The sequence below is a fragment of the Podarcis muralis genome, chromosome 16, assembly GCF_964188315.1.
Source record: "Podarcis muralis chromosome 16, rPodMur119.hap1.1, whole genome shotgun sequence".
In the NCBI taxonomy this organism is placed as follows: Eukaryota; Metazoa; Chordata; class Lepidosauria; order Squamata; family Lacertidae; genus Podarcis; species Podarcis muralis.
In genome coordinates this window covers 37037810-37062795 of record NC_135670.1, presented here as the reverse complement: position 1 = coordinate 37062795, position 24986 = coordinate 37037810, and the positions used below count along the sequence as shown (strand labels likewise).

General features: G+C 46.8%; 1 protein-coding gene across 2 annotated transcripts in view; it reads left to right on the top strand.

The window, feature by feature from the left end:
- TMEM132B (transmembrane protein 132B) overlaps positions 1–24986 on the top strand; it is a 383755-nt gene that overhangs the window by 101156 nt on the left and 257613 nt on the right. The window contains exon 2 of one of the 2 annotated variants that reach the window (XM_077920012.1): positions 14272–15178. The exons of the other annotated variant lie outside the window; for it this stretch is intronic. Within the exon in view, the coding sequence (XP_077776138.1) occupies positions 14272–15178 (907 nt within the window). The remainder of the gene's footprint in view (positions 1–14271; positions 15179–24986) is intronic. 2 annotated transcript variants of the gene reach the window in all.

The window sequence follows — 24986 nt, the reverse complement described above, 5'->3', positions numbered from 1 at the left end:
GAGTTGCTTTGCAAGACGATTTTCCCTATGGGCTTGCTTCACAAGACAGAAACGTCTTGCAAGTTTGTTTCCTTTTTCTTAAAACTGTTAATACAGTTGCGACTTGACTTCGAGGAGCAACTCATAGCACACGGTGTGGTAGCCTTTTTTGAGGTTTTTGAAGACTTTGGTGATTTTTGAAGCTTTTCCAAAACTTTTCCGACACCGTGCTTCACAAGACGAAAAAATTGCAAGACGAAAAACTCACGGAACGAATTAATTTCGTCTTGCGAGGCACCACTGTACCTCCTTCCAGCAGCTCCTGCAGCTAAGCTTGTTGTTAAGTGGTTTAGTTGTGTCCGACTCTTCGTGACCCCATGGACCAGAGCACGCCAGGCACTCCTGTCTTCCACTGCCTCCTGCAGTTTCATCAAATTCATGCTGATAGCTTCGAGAACACTGTCCAACCATCTTGTCCTCTGTCGCCCCCTCTCCTTGTGCCCTCCATCTTTCCCAACATCAGGGTGTTTTCCAGGGAGTCTTCTCTTCTCATGAGGTGGCCAAAGTATTGGAGCCTCAGCTTCAGGATCTGTCCTTCCAGGGCTGATTTCCTTCAGAATGGAGAGGTTTGATCTTGAAGTCCATGGGACTCTCAAGAGTCTCCTCCAGCACCATAATTCAAAAGCATCAATTCTTTGGCAATCAGCCTTCTTCATGGTCCAGCTCTCACTTCCATACATCACTAGCTAAGCTATTGCTCTGCTTTCCTTTGAACCATGCCAGCAAGGCTGAGAGGGGGGTCTTGTCATCTGAGCCATTCAGGATATGTCATTTTGGCACTGCTAATGCAACAACAGCAGTACAAGTGGCAGTAGTAACAAGTTACCAGTCTCTGCAGCCACTGCAGGTGCTGTGATTCTCCAGAGGTTTGCCTTCACCCCCCGAGGTGCACTCCATTGTCTCTTGAAATGGATGGATGCCAGCAACAACAAGACTGGTGGACATAGCATCGCTGTTCCCATCCCTTAGGGACACTGTTGCAAGAGTGGTGAGGATTTCTGTGGTCTGCAGATGACATGTATGAAGAATGTGAATTTGTTTATTTGCATTAAAACAAAATCCACCCCACCCATGTTAGGAGATAAATTATTGTGGTGGTGAACAGCCTCCTCCTTAAATAAACAGTAAAATTGCGTTTCTCATGGGATTTGAACTGGCAGTGACTGAACAGGAGTGAGACCTTGGGATCAAAGTAGATAGTTTGATGAAGACATCGACTCAGTGTGAGGCAGCCGTGAAGAAGCAGATTCCATGATGGGAATCATTAGGAAAGGAATTGCAAATAAAACTGCCCATATCATAATGCCTTTATAGAGATCTATCGTGTGACCACATTTGGAGTGCTGTGTAAAGTTCTGGTTGCCTCACCGCAAAAGGATATTGTAGAGTTGGGAAAGGTTCACACTGCAGGCAAATCAGTCCAGCATTTTTGTGCAACTTGATTTTGCTGCAGCAGGGGGAAACTAAAAGGTGCGTTTGCTGGCTTTACCCAAAACACTGGGAATGAAGAGTCCAGATAAAATTATCCTCTCTGATTCCAAGCTAGACCTATCAGTCACAAAGGAGCCCTTCCTCTTTTCCCTCCCTGCCCTGGGGTTTGATCTGCTCCCAAGTGTTTTACTTATATGTTTTGAGACAATACCTTTGATTTTAGCGCATAGATGTTTGTAGTGGGTTTTGTTTTGGGGTGGGGGTGGGGAGCGTCTGAATCACTGAGGTGTTACGGGATGCTTATGGAAGGACATTCTGATTTTGATCCAGGGTGCTCTGTTCAGTTTCTGCTTCACTTCAGACCAACCCAGAATTGCCGGAAGCTTGGGATTCATCCAAACCCGCTGCACACTCCTAATAAAAATGTCATCTAGAAATAAGTTGATATGAATAAATACATGATTATTAAAACAGATAATTGGGCAAACAGAGCCATTAGAGGTGAAAGGTCCATATTCTTTATCTCTCTCCACCCCCCTCCCTTGTCAGGTGAAAAGCAAAATGTACACAGAGCTCAGTGACCTGGCATTGTACTGTGCATGTATGGGCTGCATAGTTTGAACCATGGGTGTAGCCAGGATTGTTGGGGGGTGGGGAGAACCTCAGATTTGTATTGATATGGATTGATTGGCGGGGGGGGGGGGAGCTGCCTCTCTACCCCTCTTTGCTACGCCCCTGGTTTGACCAATATGTGGAAAGGTTTAAAAAGTTTGCTGCTGAGTTCAGTTGGAGAATGCCCAGCAATTGGCCAAGCAAGCAAAACCAAGCTAGGCTGTCTTCTTCTTCTTCTTCTTCTTCTTCTTCTTCTTCTTCTTCTTCTTCTTCTTCTTCTTCTTCTTCTTCTTCTTCTTCCTGGTCCTGGCTATAGAAGAAGAGTGTACCAGCAAGAGATCTGGTTGGCAGTGCTGCTTCCCTTTGTGGTTCTAAGGGTATTGGCACGTGACAGGGCCTTCTCTGTGGTGGCTCCTGGATTGTGTAGAATCACCTCCCCTCTGAGGTATACCTTGCACTGACACTGTATACTTTGTGATAATTTGTCAAGCCATACATTCTTTTACCCCAGACCTTTGCTTGGTCCGTTCTCCTCCTGCATTGCTGTGTGTGCCACCCTTTTCTTTGATCATTCCTGTTTCATGGTTTCATTTTATGATTTAAAGGGAACTTGAACTTGTTTTCTATTGGAATATTTTTGTAAGTCACTCTCATTTGGTGAATGGGGGCAGGCTATAGGGACACATAATAAATGTTGTTGTTTAGTTGTTTAGTCGTGTCCGACTCTTTGTGACCCCATGGACCAGAGCACGCCAGGCACTCCTGTCTTCCACTGGCTCCTGCAGTTTGGTCAAACTCATGCTGGTAGCTTCGAGAACACTGTCCAACCATCTCGTCCTCTGTCGTCCCCTTCTCCTTGTGCTCTCCATCTTTCCCAACATCGGGGTCTTTTCCAGGGAGTCTTCTTGTCTCATGAGGTGGCCAAAGTATTGGAGTCTCAGCTTCAGGATCTGTCCTTCCAGTGAGCACTCAGGGCTGATTTCCTTCAGAATGGATAGGTTTGATCTTCTTGCAGTCCATGGGAGTCTCAGGAGTCTCCTCCAACACCATAATTCAAAAGCATCAATAAATAACAGGAATTGGGAAACCTGTGGCCCTCCTCACATTGATCAACTCCCACTAGCCCTTGCCAGAATAGTTTGGAATGATGGGAGTTGTAGTCCAGGACATCTGCAGAGCCACATGGCCCCCACCCCCTTGCAAGAGAGGGATGGTAGCACCAAGCATCACCCTGTTTCCAGGGGGTGAAAAAAAAAAAAACAACCCACAGCCATTAACTTGCTATAACACATGAAGACTAGATTTCTTCTCTGGTTGCATCTGTATGCTTTGACTGCTACTGCTGTGATGTGGTGTGTGTGTGTGTGTGTGTGTGTGTGTGTGTGTGTGTGTAAGATTCCGACAAAATATCTAAGGGCACGGATGGAGCTTTCATGCATTTTTCATCAGTACTTGAGCATCGGCAAAGATAAGCAGGCAGAACTGAGAACAAAACTTCAGCAAACGGAAGGGGAGACTCTGTACCCCCCATGGTAGCAGAAACCATGTTTTCAAGCTGTATGCCGCGGAGCACAGCGGATCCTTTGTTTAAGCTATTTCACAGATAAGTTGCTGGTGATGCTTTTATTATCATGACTATAATTACTACAATTAATAATAATAATAATAATAATATCCCGTCTTTCTCGCAGAGCCAGGACTCAAGGTAGCTTACAAAAATTGAAACAAACACGGATAAAACACAGGAAGCTAAAAACATGAAAGATAATAGTTAAAAAGTAATTAAAATACAATGGAATGAAAACAATTTAAACTCCAAATCTATCAAAATACACATAGTAAATATAGCACAGCACTATTAAAAGGCCCTTCCTTGACAGCAGTCAATTCCCCCAAGCCTGCTGGAATAAGACAGCCTTCACTTGCTGGTGGAAGGACAGCAAGGAGGGAGCCTGTCCAGCCTCTCTGGGAAGGGAGTTGCAAAGTCTAGGAGCCACCACCGAAAAGGCTCTTTCTCACATCTCCACCAAATGTGCCTGTGAGTGTGGCAGGACTGGGAGAAAGTTGGCTCATGGGGTGGAGGGGGATAATGATGGGCCCCACTGAGCCCAACAGGTTGCCTATTCCTGCTCCAATGCATGTTCTGAAAGCTCCTGCCCCACCTCTGGATTTGGGTGTGGTTGCCCACATCTGTGGCTTGACTCTGCCACACTCTCTGTTCCTTATGCACTGCATAAGGACATAAGAAAGACCTGCTGGATCTGGCCAGTAGTCCCTCTGGTCCAGCATCCTGTTCTCACAGTGGCCAGCTTGATGCCTGTGGAAAGCTATTAAGCTGGACCTGAGCTCTGCCCTCTTCCCTCCAGCAGTTTCCAGCAACTGTCAGCATACTGCCTCTGACAGTGAAGGCAGAACATAGCCACTCGATAGCCTTATCTGCTATGAATTACCGTATTTTTCGCTCCATAAGATGCACCTGACCATAAGATGTACCTAGTTTTTAGAGGAGGAAAACAAGAAAAAAAATATTCTGAACAAAACAGTGGATGTATGATTTTTGTGGTTCATGCTGTGGCCACAGACATGTGATCTGATGGTGAATTTGGGGTGACCCAATGCAAAATTCCTGAGGATCCATGTGGATCCGTGCTTTGTAACCACATTTTTGCACCATTGCAGCCCCGGGAAACAGTGGATGCATGGTTTTTTTGGTGCAGGCTGTAGCCATGGACATGCTATGTGATCTGATGGTGAATTTGGGGTGACCCAATGTAAAAATCCTGAGGATCCATGGGCTTTTACCTCCCCCCTCCCAGGCAGCCTCCTCTAGCATCCCTTATCTCTCTTCCGATCCCACGGATCAGCTGTTTCCTTTTAACACTCCCTTCCCTCTTGCTTGCCTTAGTGTCTTTTCCTTAGCTGGAACAGTTTTTTGCTCCTCCTTTTCTTCTAATTTCTCTCCTTATTGCTTTCGTCTTCCTGTTTCCCCCCTTTGATGTCTTTACCTCCCCCCTCCCAGGCAGCCTCCTTTATCTCTAGCGTCCCTTATCTCTCTCCTCCAATTGGCAAACAATCAGCGGCTTTGTTTCAACACCCACTTCCCTCTTAAAAAAAAAAGCAGGAAAAAAAAGGATGACCTGCTTTTTACCCCTGGGCAATTCGGCTCCAGGGACCACGCATTCTCTCCATAAGACGCACAGACATTTCCCCTTACTTTTTAGGAAGAAAAAAGTGTGTCTTATGGAGCGAAAAATACGGTAATCTTCTTTTAAAGCCATCCAGGTTTGTGATTATCGCTGCCTGCTGCTGGAGGGAGTTCCCCAGTTTTAACTACACACTGCGAGAAAAAGTCCTTTGCTTTATCTGTCCCAAATCTTCCAACATTCAGCTTCCTAGGATTTCCACAAGTTCTCGTGTTAAGAGAGAGGGAGAAAAAATATTTCTCTGCCTGCTTTCTGTATGCCATGCATTATACACTTCTATACTTTGGCTAATTAAACAATCTGCAACCTTTTAAACTGTGGGGTAGTGATGGTATTGTTTTTCTTTGTTGTTGTTATGTATTGTAAGTGTTTTTATATTGTAAGCCGCCCTGTGATCCTCGGATGAAGGGTGGTATAGAAATTTTAATAAATGATAAAAATAAGATAATGTCCCTCTGCAAAACAGCCCTTTCTGTGCTGTGTTACATATTCTCCCTGCTCCCTTTTCCACTGCTGGTCTTTTGTTTGATTGTATTTCAATGGAGCCAGCTGATGGCTCTTCATCTTCGCTCTGGATCTCAATGCAAGCGCCATTAGCGCAACAGGTAATTTGCTAGGCGTTGCGTCAGACTCCCAGAGCTGGATCCGCACCTCATTTTTCACCACTTCCACACTCAGATTCCCGCCAGTGGTCCTGAATCTTGGAAGGGACAGAAAGGTAGTAGTGAGGAAGTGCTTATCTCTTTCTGGGAAGAATGATGGCTTTTTTAGATGTCCCTGTGGCCTCATGAAAATGCCGCTAAATGCAGATCTTGCATTGAGTTGCAGGGAGACTGGGATCAAGTGCAGCCTATCACTTGAGCTTTATGGTTTGCCATACAAGCTCTCAGGGTAAATTGTGTTCCCCATGACTGGGTTCTTCCACCTTGCACCCTGTGCCCAAAGGTTGCTCTGAACTGCAGTTACGGGGGGGGGGAGGGGGATAAATGAAACTGGGAGAGGAAGATATGTTTTGTATACAATATTTTAAATCTGCACTCAAAAGAAGTGAAGTTCCTGAGTAGTGTGAGAAGGCAAAGGCAATGTACAGCACAGTATTAACACTTGCATATTTTTCAGAGGAGGGATGGAATTCTAGCAATATTAGATGCTGCCTTGTACTGGATAGGATCACCTGTCTATCTAGCTTAGATAGGGAGCCAATGTGGTGTAGTGGTTAAGAGCGGTAGACTCGTAATCTGGGGAACCGGGTTCGCTTCCCTGCTCCTCCACATGCAGCTGCTGGGTGACCTTGGGCCAGTCAAACTTCTCTGAAGTCTCTCAGCCCCACTCACCTCACAGCGTGTTTGTTGTGGGGGAGGAAGGGAAAGGAGAATGTTAGCCGCTTTGAGACTCCTTCGGGCAGTGATAAAGCGGGATATCCAATCCAAACGCTTCTTCTTCTTCTTCTAGCTTAGTATTGTCTCTGCTGTGGAAAGTGGCAGTGGATCCCTTGGGTGGGTGGGTGTGCGTACGTAACCTTTTTTCAGCCCGAGGGTTGAACATCCTTCTGCATGACCTTCCAGGGGCCACATGCTGGTGGTGGGTGGAGCTAGAGGTAAAAGTGGGTGGGGCAACAAATGCACAATTTGCCTTTGTGTTCCAGGCTGGTTTCTAAACACAAAACCACAACAAACCTATGGTTACGTGAAACATACTCAATAAACACACAGGAGGTAACTGGCTGTACTTTTGAATAAATAAGGTATACTGTTCATTGTATCAAATTGAAGATTTCAGTTCATGCATAAGGTCCATACATGTAAAAGTGTCTATTCCAGTTCCTTTCACAGTCTCTAAGACAAGGATTTCTGGAATATTAGCCTTGTTTGCCATCCATGCGTCATCAGTAGTACAGGCTCATATGTAATATTACAGGATAGTGGAACTGAGACGAAGCCTAGGATGGCGAAAGAAGGCTAATATTCCGGAAATCCTTGTCTTAGATCTGTGGAACTGTAACAACCCTTCATGTGGATTATTGGACTCTATGAACAGACAGGTGGAATAGACACTTTTACATGTATGGACCTTATGCACGAACTGACTAGAGAATGAACTGATCCATTGGGTCTTCTGCTTTTTTCGTTGAACTTTATGAGACTTCCGTTGAAATCTTCAATTTGATACAATGAACCTCATTTATTCAAAAGTACAGCCGGTTACGTCCTGTGTGTTTATTGGTTTCTAAACCAGCCACACACCCCTCGCTGTCCTCCATTCAGGGAAGCAAGAGGCATGATGAGAGTTCAAGGACACTTTCCAGACATTTGGGGCTAGCGAAGCAAGACCAGTGAGGGGTATGGCTTGGGGAGGACTCCAGGCACCAGAGGGCAAGCAAAGACTTCCTTATCGTTCCTCCTCTTTTTAAGAACACTTGGCAATGTCAGGGATTGAACCTGGCACACCTGTGTGCAAACAGGTGCTCCACCACTGGGCTACAGTCTGCATGCAGAAAGGTGAATCCTCTTATTCTTCAGCAGAAGTTCCACCAAGATTTGAGCAAGGACCGTGGTGCGCCAATTAGCTGTCTGCGTGCCACTGATATTTGTTTAATTTTATCCAAGGCCTTTGAGGCAGCCTTCAAGCCATGACAGTTATGTAGAGCCTCCATGTTCAAGTTGCACGCAAGAAATGACCTAGGAGAACAGTTGTCTTTTACATCCTCTTCATGGGTTTCTTGGATTGTAGCTGTTTGGAACTTTTTGACTGACCCAGCAGGGCAGAGTCTATGTTTTTGATAATCGGAGGGGACACCTGGATTTGGCCTCTATGGTGGTACAGTCTTATCACACAGTCAAACCACCTCAGATATCATGACTGGAGGGACAATTTTTTTTTTTGGGGGGGGGGGGGAAGCTAGAAGCCTCCTCTCTTGACATGAATTATTTCACACACGACATAATTTTGAGTGGAGCATGCTTTCTGGCAAGATACCATCTCTTCCTAGTGTGAGGTCTAAGGTGGTAGAGTCCTGTGGGAGGCTTGTCTCACATCAAGGAAAAGATGTGCAAATCAAGCTTCTGTTCTAGGAAGTGAATTCTTAAAGTTTCAGTGAAAGTCAGCTCTTATTTCTTATCTGCACCTTTTAATGAACAGAAGCTGTCAAAACTCTGCTGACCCCATCTCTGTGTGGAAACTGGAATGTGGCTTTATTGTGGAAGGGCCATGGCTCGGTGGTCAAGCATCCGCTTTGCATGCAAGAGGTCCCAGGTTCAATCCCTAGCTTCCCCACATAGGGCTGACAACAGAGCCCTGTCTGGAACCTTGGAGAGTCTCCTTGCATAGTCAATGTAGACAATACTGAGTGGGATTTATCAATAGTCTGACGTGGTATAAGACAAGTTTTCTATTTCCTATGTATGTTCTTGGACATTTAAATAATCATATGTCAGTAGGGTTGCAATGTTTAGTGCAGGCTTCTCAAAACTAATATTTTCCAGATGTTCTTGGACTCCAACTCTCATCAAGCACAAATATAAGATGGGAGACATTTGGCTTGCCAGCATTGCATGTGAAAAGGATCTAGAGCAGGCATAGGCAAACTCTGGCCCTCCAGATGTTTGGGACTACAGTTCCCACCATCCCTGACCACTGGTCCTGTTAGCTAGGGATGATGGGAATTGTAGTCCCAAACATCTGAAGGGTCAGAGTTTGTCTATGCCTGATCTACAGGGTTTTAGTAGGCCACAAGCTTAACATGTGTTAACAGTGAGATTCAGCAGCATAAAAGGTAATGCTGTTCTAGACTGCATCAACAGAAGTCTAGTATGCAGATCACTATTCTGCCTTGGTCAGACCACACCTGGAATACTGTGTTGAGTTCTGAGCACCACAATTTAAGAAGCATGTGGCCAAGCTGGAACGTGTGCAGAGGAGGGTGACCAAGATGATCATGGGTCTGAAAACCGAGCCTTAGGAGGAACTGTTGAGGAAGCTGGGTATGTTAAGCCTGGAAAAGAGGTGACTGAGATGAGATATGATAGCTATCTTCAAATATCTCAAGGGCTATCCCATTGAAGATGGAGCAAGCTTGTTTTCTCTTACTTTGGAGTGTAGGACTAACATTCCAACTAAAAGTTAGGAAGAACTTTCTGACAGTAAGATCTGTTCAACAGTGGAATGGTCTCCCTCTGGAGGTTGTGGACTCTCCTTCCTTCGAGGTTTTTAAGCAGAAGTTGGATGGCCATCTGTCATGGATGCTTTAGCTGTGAATTCTATGAGTCTAAGCCCAGCCAGCATGGGCAAAGGTAAGAAATGACGGGAATTGCAGTCCCACCAACATTAGGAGGGCTCCAGTTTGTGGAAAGCTGGTTTAGTAGATGATTTGGTTTTGAATTTTCTTTTTTAAATAACAATCTTTTGATCAACTAAAATGTCTGATCCGCTAGACATCAGATAACTGAAGATAATGCAAAGTTGGTGGTTTGCAGGCAACTGCCTCCTTGCTTAGATCTGTCTTGAATCTCCTTCAGATTAGCTTTAATTACCTGACCCTGAGCATTCCAGGTGTTTGTGCGGGATGTGAAAGGGGATGCAGAACTAGCGAAGGGATCTGAGCAACCTAAAGAAGTAAGGAATGCTGAGGTGTGACAAGGGAAGGTTCTGTCGGCATGCAGAAGGCCGCAAGGCCAGCTGGCTAGGCCCAGCTGGGCTATCTCCTTCCAGCCGCCTCGCTGCGAAGACCCATCGGTCTCTGGTCCAGTGTAAATCAGCAACCTGGGCTTCAAAGCCAGGGCATACTATTTCAGCAGAGTGAACTGTGCACACAGGATAGGCGTGAGGCTTGTGGAAGCATACTACAACTACGGATTTATTAATCATAAATCAGGACAAAGAAACATGTTGTCCCTCTCTTTGTCTTCTCACAGACACAGAGAGAAAAGCAAAAGCTATACACACAACAGAAGTTCCCAGCAAGCTGTGCTGGTATGTAAACAGACATGTGACACGCAACAGTTCCATGTCTGCTCCTTAAGGTGGAATAGAAATCTCAACAGGTTCGAGAGGAAAAGGCTGTAGCAGTGAAGAAGGGAGTCAGCTAGACCAGTGTTTCCCAACCTTGGGCCTCCAGCTGTTTTTGAACTACAATTCCCATCATCCCTAACCACTGGTCTTGCTAGCTAGGGATGATGGGAGTTGTAGTCCAAAAACAGCTGGAGGCCCAAGGTTGGGAAACACTGAGCTAGACCAAATTTTAGGCTGATTTCCACACCTCAATTATAATATAATAGCGAACCTGCCAGATGTGATAAGCTCTTTCATTTCCTAAGTGGCAGACAAAAGCACTTCCTTTTACCTCCTTCTCGCTCTCCTTTGATTCTTCTCAGCTTACCTAGGCATCAAGTTCAGCTTCAGCTGGTGGAAACTTCCATTTTTCAGATTCTGCTGTGGTGTGTCGTTCCTTGTCAAGGGCCTCTATAAATAGCCACCTGGTAATGGAGTCTGCTGAAATGGCCCTCGTGTTGGCAGAGGGACTTTGCAGGCACATCCAGGCTGCTTTCTGAGATGGCTATTGTAACTAAGATGCATTTGAGCCAGTTGGGAAGGAGATCAGCAAGAAGGCGAAGGTACAAGAGAGACCCGTGGCAAAATGTTGTAGCGTAGAGTTCACCATTTCAGCCACTCCATGCCTCCCTCCCTCCCAACAACAGCTCATCTGCACTATATATTTAAAGCAGTATCATGCCAGTTTAAACAGCCATGGCTTCCTCCGAAACGTCTGGGAACTGTAGTTTGTTAAGGGTGCTGAAAGTTGTAGGAGACCACTATTCCCCACTCCCCCACAAAGCCACAATTCCCAGAATTCCCTGGGAAGAGCGGTTCCCTGGGAAGAGTTTATAAAGGTGTAAAGGTAAAGGGACCCCTGACCATTAGGTCCAGTCGTGGCCGACTCTGGGGTTGCGGCGCTCATCTCGCTTTATTGGCCGAGGGAGCCGGCGTACAGCTTCCGGGTCATGTGCCCAGCATGACTAAGCCGCTTCTGGCAAACCAGAGCAGTGCACAGAAACGCTGTTTACCTTCCCGCCGGAGCGGTACCTATTTATCTACTTGCACTTTGACATGCTTTCGAACTGCTAGGTTGGCAGGAGCTAGGACCAAAGAACGGGAGCTCACGCCGTCGTGGGGATTTGAACTGCCCACGTTCTGATGGGCAAGCCCTAGGCTCTGTGGTTTAGACCACAGCGCCACCCGCGTCCCTTATAAAGGTGTCGGTGGTCCCTAATATACCCTGGGCTTAAATTATTCAGGGCTTTGCAAATTAATGCACAGATGGGACCCTGGTTTTCACTTTTATTCACAACAGTCAGTCATCCAGCATTTCATGGCACACTCAATCTCTACTGGACCGTTCTTTCTTTCTTGCCTGTCACACAGAAGGGCAGATTCCTAGTAAAGTGTGACCGAACCTCAGGGGCCACACTGGGAACATCCAGAAAGGCTTCCTTAGAGGACCCCGGTGATTGAGGTGGAGCTTAGTCAGGCGGCACTTAAGGTACGTTGGACCCAAGTTTAGATCGTAGAATTGTAAAGTTGGAAGGGACCTAGGGAGTCATCTAGTCCAACCCCCTGCAGTGCAGGGGTCTTTTGCCTAATATTGGGCTTGAACGCACAACTCTGAGATTAAGAGTCTCATGCTCTACCAACTGAACTATCCTGGGGGTTAGGGCTTGTGAAGATGGCAGTCCCTCTTCCATATGCAGAATTCATCTGAACTAGCAGTTGAATCTTCTTTCCATGACTGGTGATGAGTCAACCACCACCACCGCTGCTGAGGGCAGCAGGCTAGCTTAGGAGGTGCAGCGAACTGGCTAATTCAGGGGACTTGGGGAAAATGAGAGGGGGAACTGCTGTAAGGCCCCTAACATCTGATGCCTGAGGCAGCTGCCCCACTCTGCCTATTGTTAGGGGCCAACCCTTCAAGGAAATGATGTATTTGTTCCCAGAAGTGTAGAAACTGAGATAGGTGTGAGTAGGCTTTGATCAAAATGCAGAAGGGTTTAATTAAGATGTAGGTAATGTCAAGTGGCTGAAAATAAACAGAACAGCTTTTTATAAATAGAGAGGATGAGATCGGAGCCAGGATGACAGATCTCATGAGTGATTTGGCACGGGAAGTTGAGGAATGCAGTTTTAATGACATAAAAATGAAAGCCTTTTTGAAAGGAGCCTGCAAATTTCACTTTTTCTTTTTTCACTGCAAAGTCTGCTGGCATTGTCTGAGTCATCCTTGCTAGTAACAGGTGCCATCAAAGCCTTAATTGTTTTGGGGTGGTGTCACAGTATTGCATGTCTGCTCTCCCCAATAATGATGAGTATTAAATTAGTACCTTGAGGGTTTGAGGTAGACAGTACCATGTTTGATCTTAATCTGTTGGTGGGCCTCGGTTGTTTCTCCACAGTATGCACCCTCCCTCCCTCCCTCCATCTAGCTGGCTTCTTAACATTTCTGGTTCAAATCGTCCCGGTTTAGCATCAATTGGTGTTTCACTATCCAAGGCAGATTTTTTACTCCACTGGGAGTTTTGTTTCCTTTGTGTTTAAGAGCTACCATTAACTTTCTCAATAGGAACCTCTGTGTGTGTGTGTGTGTGTGTGTGTGTGTGTGTGTGTGTGTGTTGAATCCTAAGGGGGTGGAGATGTTACAGAAACCTCTCCATGTGCTGAGGAGGCCCCAGGACCATGCAGTCATCTCTTGCCTCCCACCATGCTCCTCTGATGTTCACTCATTCAATGGACATCAGAAAGAAGTCTACTTACATACAGAATCTATATGTTAGCTGGCTCTCCAGGCCTTGACATTTGCTCCTCAAGGCTGTCTAAACCTATATGTGGTTGGGTTGGGTTTGTTGGGAATCAAGCCTTTATCAGGAGAAACTGGCAACTCTCCCATGCACCCGGCTTGATCTCCTATTGACCTCCCTGTCTGCATTTCCCCAGCAAGATCCAGGCAGAGGTCGCGATAGGCGATCCTCCTCAGCGTGAGAAGGATACACCCCTCTTTCCTGCCCCCCCGGCAGGGGAAAGAGATAGACAGATACGTATTTACATGCCTATTTCTGTCTTTGCAGCGTTATAAAAAACATGACTGCTCTCTTCAAATTCCAGCAGTCGAGTGAGAAACTCCTCCTGTACTTCCTTTACAGCTCATATTACACTCTGAGCTAATTCCGGTGCTTCGCACTGTGAATAGACTGTCCCTCTGTTTCCCACGGAACAGTCCCAACATTCCCATTATGTTTTGCTTTCCAGCTACCAGCAGCTTGCGGGTGCATTGCTTCTATATCGTAACAGGGTTGACTTGGTTTAGACCCCACCCTGCCAAGTGTGGGGCAGGTAAGACCTGACTCCCTGCTGAAAGCAGAGTTTGCCGGCATTACGAATTAGCTGATTGGTGGCATACTACCAAACCATCACCTGCCATCATTGCGATATCAGGGGATTGGCAGGTGAGTGGTTCCACCTTCCTCTCAAAGTTGACCCAAGGAGGGTCAGCAGCAGGATCCAGTCACCTGCCCCTGATATAGAGCCCCAGTGTTACCTCTTCCTTCACAGGAGGCCTGGAGGCTCCTCCTTTTGGGCAGAGATCTGGAGCCCAGCTTTCTATCGGGGCCTTCTGTAAGAGTAACTGCTTTAGGACAAGATCATCTCCAAAAGGACACTCCCCCTTCAGAGCCCCCTTCTGCCTTGTACTCTGGTTGGTTCTGGGGTGGGGGGGGTGGAGAAATGCAAATGAGTGAGAAATCAACACAGGGCCACCATTTTGACCTATAGGCCTTCATTGAGTCATAAAATGATATTTGCCCATAAGAAGCAACCTTCCCCGGTGTTCTTTAAAAGCTCTACAATGCATGGCAGATAATTTGCTTTGAACAGGGGCTGAATGGGAACAATGAACAGGGCCTCTAAGTTACATTTCCCGCAATTTATTTTCTGTTGCTTGCAGTGGTGGAATGCCGAGGAGGTGTGGTAGACAGCATGCAACGATTCACGAGCTTGCCGGTGTACCTCCCTGTGAGTTACCACATCTCCAACACCGACGTTTCCTTTTTCCTAAAAGAAACCAACCAGGATATCATGAGGAATGCTAGCTTGCAGTCGCGGGTGGAGTCTTTCCTTGTCTACAAAGCCACCAGCTTGCCGGTGTTAAATGTGACATACGGCCCATTTACTGTGGAGCAAACGGTGTCTCCGAACCTCCTGCTGACATCCACTCTGTTCAGTTTTGCCAACGAGGTCGCTTTTAACTGGAAGCTAAGATCACGTGTTATTGACAGCTCCATCTATCCCATCAGGCCCAAAGTCCAGGCTTTGTTCTACATCGCTGGCAGAGACTGGGAAGACTATGAACCATCGGAGATCCTGCCCTGCGTGAAGATGATGGCCTTCCAGGAGGACAGAGTAGCTGTTGGCAGTTGTCGGTTGAAAGGTCAGCTGGGATTGTGCGTTGCAGAGCTGGAGTTCTCGCCGAGCTGGTTCAACTCTGCATTTACATCTCTGCCGCCACCATTGGCCCCAGAGTATCAACCGATGGCGGACTCTTTGGAAGGGATCACCGTGGAGCTTTTCTATTGGGTGTATGCAGAGGACGGGGAATGCTCTTCAGAGGACCAGAAACTTGAAAGCCTTCATCATCTGGAAGGGCAAGAGGAAGCACAGATGCCTTTGGCATCAATGGAGAGGATTGGCAGTGTTATTCTTTACCCAACGCAAGACCGGCTAAAGAAGTCCCTGCTGAATCTTGACGATAACCTTGTGCTCTCTTTACCACTCAGTCCTGTCAAGGAAGGTGACCTTGTCATGTTTCATGTATCCCTTGCCAGCGGGTCTCTAGCAGATCAGTTTACACTAAGGTAAGTGTTGTGGTTTTTAAAAATGTTTTTCTCCCCTCAAAAGATATGTATGTGCTGTCATAAATCAACAGAGCAGAACCCACTTGGGTTGGCTGGCTCATCCTTTGTATCATCAAACACAGAGCTGGTCAGAAGGTAGGCTGTTGAGCCCTAATTCATTTCTGCAGCAAAATCCAGGTGTGTTACATGCTGGATGGAGAAGACTCTGCTTTTGCTGTAGGTTTTTAGCACAGTGTCTTCGTCATCTTCCTGAAAGCTAACTGTGGATGTGTAATGTGTATGCACACAGGGGTCCACACAGATAGACTGTATGCCAAATTCATGGAGGAGAAGACTGCTGAGGGTTACTGACCATGACGGCTGTGATCTGCCTCCACAGTTGGAGGCACTGATGCTTCTGAATACCAGTTCCTGGAAGACACTGGAGGGGAGAGGGCCACAGTTCTCAGGTCCTACCTTGCAGGTTTCCCACTCACAGGCATCTGTGAGAGCAGGAAGCTTGGTCCAGCAGGCTGTTCTTATGCTCTTGCAGGTTCTGCACCCCAGTTTTAAAGCTGCTAATTATTTACCGAGCTAATTTCAAGGTGTTGGTTCTGGTGCACAAAGCCCTACACAGCTTGGGACCAGGATATCTTGAAATGTTGTCTCACCCCTTGTGTATACTGTTGATCACTGCACTCTGCAGAAGAGGGCCTCCTGCAGGTACCAGCTTCTCGGAGGTCTGTCCTTCTGATACAGGAATTGGGCTTTTAAGTGTGGTGGTGCTGGCCATTTGGAAGCCCCTCCCATTGCACATCAGATAGATGCTGCCCCTGTTATCTTTTCAGAACCTCTCAAAGGCGTCTCTCTTCCAACAAGCCTTTTAAGTTGAGATACTAGCCCTGAGGGCTATGCTCTGCTACCACATTTGGAGGCTGCAATGCTTCTGACCACCTTCTCTTGTGCTCTCTTTGTGGCCTCCCCTCTGAGGCATCTGATTGGCAGGACTTATGTTTGTGTGAGATGTTTACCCCAGTCTGTATCTACATTGTACTTGAAATTGGTGTTTTTTTTTGGTATATAATAATATATAATAATATAATTTTATAATAACAATTAATTATTTGTACCCCACCCATCTGACTGGGCTGCCCCAAGCACAATTGTTTTTATATATGGAATCATCTTAATTGTTTTTATGGTCGGTGTCTTTTACTGTGAAATCCCTTCTGAGATATTTTATGGGAAGTGATTCATAAATGGAATCTAATGAACAAATAATGCCCAGAGACCAGCCACAACAGCAGTGTGGATAGTAATGTGGATACTCTCCTATGGCTAAGTTAATTAACACCTGCACTAACGAGACAGGGAACCACTATTGTGATTCAGGCCAGATACCTTTACTTGCTCATCAAGGAATGTGCCAAGCATTCTGGACCCGAGAACATTTTAATTTTCTTAAAGAAAATCCGGCCTGTATCATTTACATCGTCTTCTTTTTTTTGCTGTACCCTTAACTGTCAGCATCTCGGATCAGAGCTGTGTAATCTCAGAAAGAAGCTGGCGCTCAACTTCTGGGGAATAAAAGGCCGAGAGGTAATTGGAAAGTGTTGCATGCTGAGAAGAGCGTTAAGACACCAGAAAAGGAAGGAGTTATAACTGGCAACTTCAAGAGAGACATGCTGTGCCTACTTTTAACATGGATCTCAAAAGGCAGCAAGAGCGATGGAATTTTATTTCTTTCATCTTTGGATCGCCTCTCCACTGAAAGAGGAGACCAAGGGAATGTACAGTTAAACAGCCCCCTACAAAAGAATATATTACTATCAGAGGTGCACCCAACCCTTGCTGGGGGCGCAGGCCCAGAGGGATGCAACCCCCCCCCCTAGAAATCTGTCTCTAGTTATCTGTGTAAGGTCCTAAGTTTAGACAAGAGTTGGGAGCTGGCCAGTTGGAGAAATGGCAAAGTGGGATGGTGGTAGACTGCTGGAGACTATGGGTGCATGACGTATGTGTGTATGGTGACACACTGGCACTATTGCAGTGAGAAGTGTGTTTTTCAGGGGGGGGGGGTGCTGATATACCTCCCTGCCAAGGATGCAAGAGACCCTAGGTATGGCTGGGTATGGCTGTGATTATTATTGTTATTACGTTAAGCTTAATAACCAACCTAGCAGTTCGAAAGCACGTCAAAGTGCAAGTAGATAAATAGGTACCACTTGGGTGGGAAGGTAAACGGCGTTTCCATGCGCTGCTCTGGTTCGCCAGAAGTGGCTTAGTCATGCTGGCCACATGACCTGGAAGCTGTACGCCGGCTCCCTCGGCCAATAAAGCGAGATGAGAGCCACAACCCCAGAGTTGGTCACGACTGGACCTAATGGTCAGGGGTCCCTTTATCTTTACCTCTGTTAAGCATTTTTTTTTTTTGCAAATGTAAGAATGAATAAAGAATGAAACAATAACAGCTCATATGAACAATAATACTCCATCAGTACTAATTCTTTTTTTTCTTCCAAAAATTTTATTCATTTTATAACACAAATAAACAACACAAACAAACAAAAAAACCCCCAAATAATACAAACAAATTCTTTTCTTGTCCTTATTTTTTCTAAACATTGTTGGGTGGGCTTCCCCAAGTCCCCCCTATCTGATTTTCATTTTACCTCATCTTTAGCAGTTTACATATATCATAATTTCTAACCATTTTTTTCACGCTTACATTAACCATAAGAATCTTCACATTTTATCACTTACAAATAATGCCATTTTAAAATTCTCTATCTTCTACTTCTAACCCTACAGCCTATATCCACTTCCAAAGCTATTCTAAGATTTAAATATTAACATATTTTTTCAAGTACTCCTTAAATTTCTTTCAATTTTCTTCCACTGTCTCTTCTCTCTGGTCTCGGAGTCTCCCCGTCAGTTCGGCAAGTTCCATCATCTTCATCTGCCATTCTTTGATAGTTGGTAAATCTTTTTACTTCCAGTTCTTTGCTAGTAATATTCTCGCAGCTGTTGTGGCATACAGAAAAAAAGTAATATCCTTTTTGGGGATTTCACCCCCCACTATACCAAGTAAAAAGGCTTCTGGTTTCTTAATAAATGTGTTTTCCAACACTTTTTTCAGTTCATTATAAATCCTTTCCCAGAAATCTTTTACCTTGGGGTACGTCCACCACATCCATCAGTCCTAATTTAGGCCCATCTGAACAATACATTTAAAGCTGTATCATATAACTCAAAAGAGTCATGGCTTCCCCTAAAGAATTCCCCTCCCAGAGCTACACTTCCCAGAGTTTCCTGGGAAGGAGAATTTATTGTTAAACCACTCTTGAAATCGTAGCTCTTTATGAAGAATAGTCTCCTAACAACTCTCAGCGCATCCACATTTAAAGCACTCTTATACCACTGAAACAGTCATGGCTTCCCCCAAGGAATCCTGGGAACTGTGGTTTGTAAAGGGTGTGGAGAGTTCTTGGGAGACCCTCCACTGCTCCCTTCACAGAGCTGCAGTTATTGGAGTGGCTTAATAACCAATCCCTCTTCCCAGGGAATTGTAGCTCTGCTATGGGAATAAAGTAAAGGTAAAGGTACCCCTGCCCGTACGGGCCAGTCGTGTCCGACTCTAGGGTTGTGCGCCCATCTCACTCAAAGAGGCCGGGGGCCAGCGCTGTCCGGAGACACTTCCGAGTCACGTTGCCAGCGTGACATCGCTGCTCTGGCGAGCCAGAGCCGCACACGGAAACGCCGTTTACCTTCCCGCTAGTAAGCGGTCCCTATTTATCTACTTGCACCCGGGGGTGCTTTCAAACTGCTAGGTTGGCAGGCGCTGGAACCGAGCAACGGGAGCGCACCCCGCTGCGGGGATTCGAACCGCGACCTTTCGATCGGCAAGCCCTAGGTGCTGAGGCTTTTACCCACAGTATCGCCTAACATAATGTGACAGACTGGATTAGAGAAATGGGGGGGGGGGGCAGGACTCCAGGGTCCTGTGTGACAGCAGCCAATGCTCATCTCCAAGTAAGATTTCATGATGATGTTCTCTGTCTTGTAAGGCTTGCAGCCAAGACGTTATGGGAGCCCTTTCCTTATGCTACCACCTGCCAGTGTGGTATAGTGGTTAAGAGCAATAGTCTCGTAATCTGGGGAACCGGGTTCGATTCCCCGCTCCTCCACATGCAGCTGCTGGGTGACCTTGGGCTAGTCACACTTCTCTGAAGTCTCTCAGCCCCACTCACCTCACAGAGTGTTTGTTGTGGGGGAGGAAGGGAAAGGAGAATGTTAGCCGCTTTGAGACTCCTTCGGGTAGTGCTAAAGCGGGATATCAAATCCAAACTCTTCTCTTCTTCTTCTTATTTTACTGCTCCCATACAGCTTCATTGCCATCCATTTTATCCTCTGCTCTCTGCTCTACCCCCTCCAAGGAAATGGAGCCTAGGGCTTGTGTCAGGCACTGGACATCCACTAGTCAAGGTTCACATCCTGCAAGGAGCCCACTGCTGATCCCCGGGGCTTCCTACTCCTGTACTTTGCTGACACTCTCTCTTCACTTCCACTCTCCAAGCAGGCAAGCAGTGTGGCAAGAGTGAGGAAACAGAGCAGTATCCTCTGCTTGCCTTGTGCCTCCCTGCTATGGCCAGCTGTGTGTTTGGGCTTGGAGAAGGCAAACGAATGAGTAGTGAGGACAGTGTGTTTGGAACTGCTGACCACTGACCCCATGTGGTGAGCCACGTTACTGCAGCTCCTCATTTAAGAGTCAGGAGCTGCTGTCCACTGCCCCGTGTGGTGAGCCTGCGGCATTACAGCTTCTCAGGGGAAAAACTTCTGTGCCTCTGGCTCTCCTGGACAGGAAATAGTATAAGAGGGCTTTTGGGGGCACAGAGTCCCCTGTCTCATTTGACCCCCAATTTGTCCCGTATTTGAGGTTATAAAAATAAAAACCGGCATTTGTGTGCTCACCCAAACTTGCTTGTCTTGTGCACAACCAAAATTGCCCCAAAGGCGGATGAGATTGCTGTCCTTTGCCAAGAGGCCTTTGGACTGGGTGGGATACAGCTCTGGATAACTAAGCACCCTCCACAAGGTTTTTAAATGTCATCTAGTCTTATAGGGAGAATTTATTCACCGCGCAGTTTACACATTTAGCACAGAATTACACAACAGGAAATAAAGATCACGGCAACTCCGACATCTAATTTATACAAGTTTCCTCATGGGCTCTCCTTATTTTTTCAGTCGATTAGTAATGTCCATAAAGACCCAGGAGGTGTTTTATATATAGAATTTTTCTGTCTTTCAGTCAGATATATATGCAGGAGTATGTTTGCCTTGGGAGATAGGGTATTCTTTTTTCTCTACTTTCCCAAGTATAACTGATTGCTTTTAATCATGTCTGTGTGTCAGCAGAGTGTAATGTGTTCCATTTCAGGCAACATGGGGTTATAGATCAAAATGGCATTCAGTTTTCTCTCTCACTCTGGTGCAAATAGCCACAATCTACATATTTGTATAGGGGCTCATTTTGCCCCATTCTGCAGCGTTGCCTTGAAGGTCAGGGCTGTAGTCCATGCATAGAACCCAAATCTATGGGGCCATGGTCCCTTTGCCCCCCTTAAAATATTGAGGGGGGTTGCCCCCATACTTTATTCAAGTTGGCACCTTCCTTCCTCCCTCCTTCCCTCGGGCGGCCACCTCCCCCACAACCTGCCACTGCCCTCTTTTCCTGACTTGCGTCCTGGTTTTTCAGCACCATTTCCAAGCACCCACCTGCCTCCCTTCTTACAAGAAATCCAGGGCTGGTACTGATAGCCTGACAGCTTCCTCCTCCTTAGTGCCAATGTTGCCCTTGTAGAACTCACAAGGGAGGAAGTGAGAGACAAAGTGAGAAGCCTTTTGCTCTGTCTGTCCTTGGCTCTGGCTTCACCTATGGTTGGCCTCCTTACCTTCCACCCTGCCAGTTCCAAGGGGCACTGCAGAACCTCTGGCTGTAACGGAGGGAGGAACATGGGGAAGCACACCTCTGCCAGAGCACCAACGTGGGCCCCCGAACAGCGCAAGAGGAGCACCCAATCACGCTTACAATGCCCAGCTTTGTAATTAGGACTCTGTACAGTGGTACCTCGAAGGGACGCGGGTGGCGCTGTGGGTTAAACCACAGAGCCTAGGACTTGCCAAAGGTTTGAATCCCCGCGATGGGGTGAGCTCCCGTTGCTCGGTCCCTACTCCTGCCAACCTAGCAGTTTGAAAGCACGTCAAAGTGCAAGTAGATAAATAGGTACCGCTCCGGTGGGAAGGTAAACGGCGTTTCCGTGCGCTGCTCTGGTTTGCCAGAAGTGGCTTAGTCATGCTGGCCACATGAGCCGGAAGCTGTATGCCGGCTCCCTCGGCCAATAAAGCAAGATGAGTGCCGCAACCCCAGAGTCGTCCGCGACTGGTCCTAATGGTTAGGGGTCCCTTTACCTTTACAGTGGTACCTCGGGTTACAGATGCTTCAGGTTACAGACGCTTCAGGTTACAGACTCTGCTAACCCAGAAATAGTACCTCGGGTTAAGAACTTTGCTTCAGGATGAGAACAGAAATTGCGCGGCCACGGCACAGCAGTAGCGGGAGGCCCCATTAGCTAAAGTAGTACCTCAGGTTAAGAACAGTTTCAGGTTAAGAACGGACCTCCGGAATGAATTAAGTTCTTAACCTGAGGTACCACTGTATTGGCCTGCCTTAGACACCAGCCTCTTAGATCTCATTCTTAGACATTCAGTAAGCAGGTGCCATAAGAAGCATCTGCTAGATTAGGCCAAAGATCCACCTAGCCCAGCATCCATTTCACCGTGGCCAAGCAGATGCCTATGGGGAATTTGAAATCAAGACAGGAGCACAACAGCACTCTCCCCACAGGTGGCTTCTAGCAACTGGCATTCAGAGGCCTACTGCCTCCAACAGTGAAGGGAGAATGGAGCCAACATGGCCACCAATGGCCCATCTTCCATGAATCTATTTATTATTCTTTTAAAGCCATCCCAATTGGTGACTACGGGAGAGAATTCCAACCTCACCTAGAGTTCTGAGAAACTGCTGTGGGTGCCTGTCACAAAATGGCTGCCACACAATGGTTTCAGTGTAGGAGAGGCCGAGCGAGTGCAAGTGGGAACTGAGTAAGAAGAGGAAATATTTCCCTGTGCATTGTGGATTTTTCGGGGGATCTTTCTCAGGTGTCATAGATGCCATACTGGCACCTGCGAGTGTCATGTTGGCATCCTTGGCCATAAGGGTCTGGGCACCATCAGTGGTGGTGTTGCTGCTTTGAAACGTTCTTCCTAATTTGAGAACTGTGAGGCCTCCCCTCGAACCTATTTGTTTCCGCAGCCTTTCAGCGTTTCAGTGACTGAAGCCTTTTTGCCGCTACTGCAGGTTTCTTTTAGTTTTCTTTCTCCCCCCCGCCCACTTTAAACAGGCTATGTTTTTCACCGCTGTATTTTAGCTTTTAATGGTGTTGTTTTAAACTGTGCCTTTATGAGTGTTTGATGTATTTTTATGTGTTTTTGCTGTAAGCCGCTGCAAGTACAATGGAAAGCGGGCAGAAGAAAAATAAATAACGGCATTCTTTGGCTGACTCGCAGTCCTTTTCACGTCTTCTGCTGAATGCAGTCAGGAGGGGACCAACAGGAACAATCCTGACCCACCCTCATGCACTTAGGGGAAGGGCTTTAGCTCAGTGGTAGGGCTCTGACTTTCCGTGCCAAGGGTCCCACGCTCCAGCACCTGCGTGTAAAGCTGGGAAAGACCTCTGCCTGGAATGCTGGAGAGCCTCTGCTGGTCAGTGTAGCCCTGGGGTGTCCAAACTTTTTTCAAAGAGGGCCAGATTTGATGAAGTGAACAGGCGTGAGTTGACCTTTTTTAAGGACTGAAGGCCGGGACGCGGGTGGCGCTGTGGGTTAAACCACTGAGCCTAGGACTTGCTGATCAGAAGGTCGGCGGTTCGAATCCCCACAATGGGGTGAGCTCCCATTGCTTGGTCCCTGCTCCTGCCAACCTAGCAGTTTGAAAGCACGTCAAAAAGTGCAAGTAGATAAATAGGTACCGCTCCGGTGGGAAAGTAAACGGCGTTTCCATGCACTGCTCTGGTTCCCAAGAAAGAAGATTCCACCTAAACATTAGGAAGAACTTCCTGACAGTAAGAGCTGTTCGACAGTGGAATTTGCTGCCAAGGAGTGTGGTGGAGTCTCCGTCTTTGGAGGTCTTTAAGCAGAGGCTTGACAACCATATGTCAGGAGTGCTCTGATGGTGTTTCCTGCTTGGCAGGGGGTTGGACTCGATGGCCCTTGTGGTCTCTTCCAACTCTATGATTCTATGATTCTATGATTCCCCAGAAGCGGGTTAGTCATGCTGGCCACATGACCTGGAAGCTGTCTGCGGACAAATGCTGGCTCCCTCAGCCTGTAGAGCGAGATGAGCGCCGCAGTCCCAGAGCTGGTCACGACTGGACCTAATGGTCAGGCGTCCCTTTACCTTTACTAAGGACTGAAGTTGTTGAGCTTTTTTAAAGATTGAAGTCATTGAGAAGTCGATTTTACCCCAGGAAATAAACTGCCACAGGGGCCAGATTAAACCGACCGGTGGGCCGGATTAGGCCCCCGAAATGGACTCTGGACATGCCTGGTGTAGCCAGTAAAGAACTAGATAGACCAATAGGCAGTTTCCTAGTAAGGGAAGGCCCGTAGTTCAGTGGCAGAGCATGCAGAAGGTCCTAGTTTTGATGCCAAGCATCTCCAGGTTGGCCTTGGAGATAGCCCTGCCTGCAACCCTGGAGAGCCACTGGGAGTGAGCGTAAATCCACAGGTACGAACAGTTTGGGATGCAGTGGATCTCTTACTCAGCCAGCTGATTTCCAGCTCAGCCGGGCTCAGCTGGCAGTAAGTCACTGGCTCAGATGAAGCTATATCGGCGTAGCTTGCTCATCTCAGCTGAGTTGAAAAAAGGGCCATTTTGTGGGTGTGGCAGCAGGGTGTGTGTGTTGGATTTGATATCCTGCTTTATCACTACCCTGAGGAGTCTCAAAGCGGCTAACAATCTCCATTTTCCTTCCTCCCCCACAACAAACACTCTGTGAGGTGAGTGAGGCTGAGAGACTTCAGAGAAGTGTGACTAGCCCAAGGTCACCCAGCAGCTGCACGTGGAGGAGCAGGGAAGCGAACCCGGTTCCCCAGATTACGAGTCCACTGCTCTTAACCACTATACCATACTGGCTCCAACATATGCAAGTTGACTTAGACTGCATCCTAAGCCCATTTAGTTTGGTCCTATGGCCTAGCAACGGGATTTGGGTCTGGTGCAATATTACACTGGTTTAGTTTACTCTGGGTTGCTTTATGCCAGCGTCTTGGATTGCTCTGCCAAACAGCCAATGAGAAAAGTTTTTAATTCATAGGACAGAGTTGAAAGAATGTGGATCTTCCAGTTGTTGAAACCTGTGGGGGGTGGAGTCAGGGTCTAGGCATCCACGCCCTTCTCCTGGAAGTAGGAAACTCATTTATGATGCTGTTGTCCTGCAGGATGGCCTTGGAAACTCATGCAAGTACTTTAAGAAAGGGGAATAAAACTAAATGCATTTGTCTGTTATAATCCCAGCAAACCATTCCAGATGGAACTTTTTGGTGCTTTGTATGTACTGTAAGGAGGTAACTTGAAACGTTCAATCATTCTCTAGCTATAAAAGCTTTCTAATTTTTTACAAAAAATATTTTTGGGCATTCATTTCTCTCTTTTCTAGTGATTCCACCCCTCTCCCTTTTTGTATAATAGGAATCGTCTATGGCTTTGTAG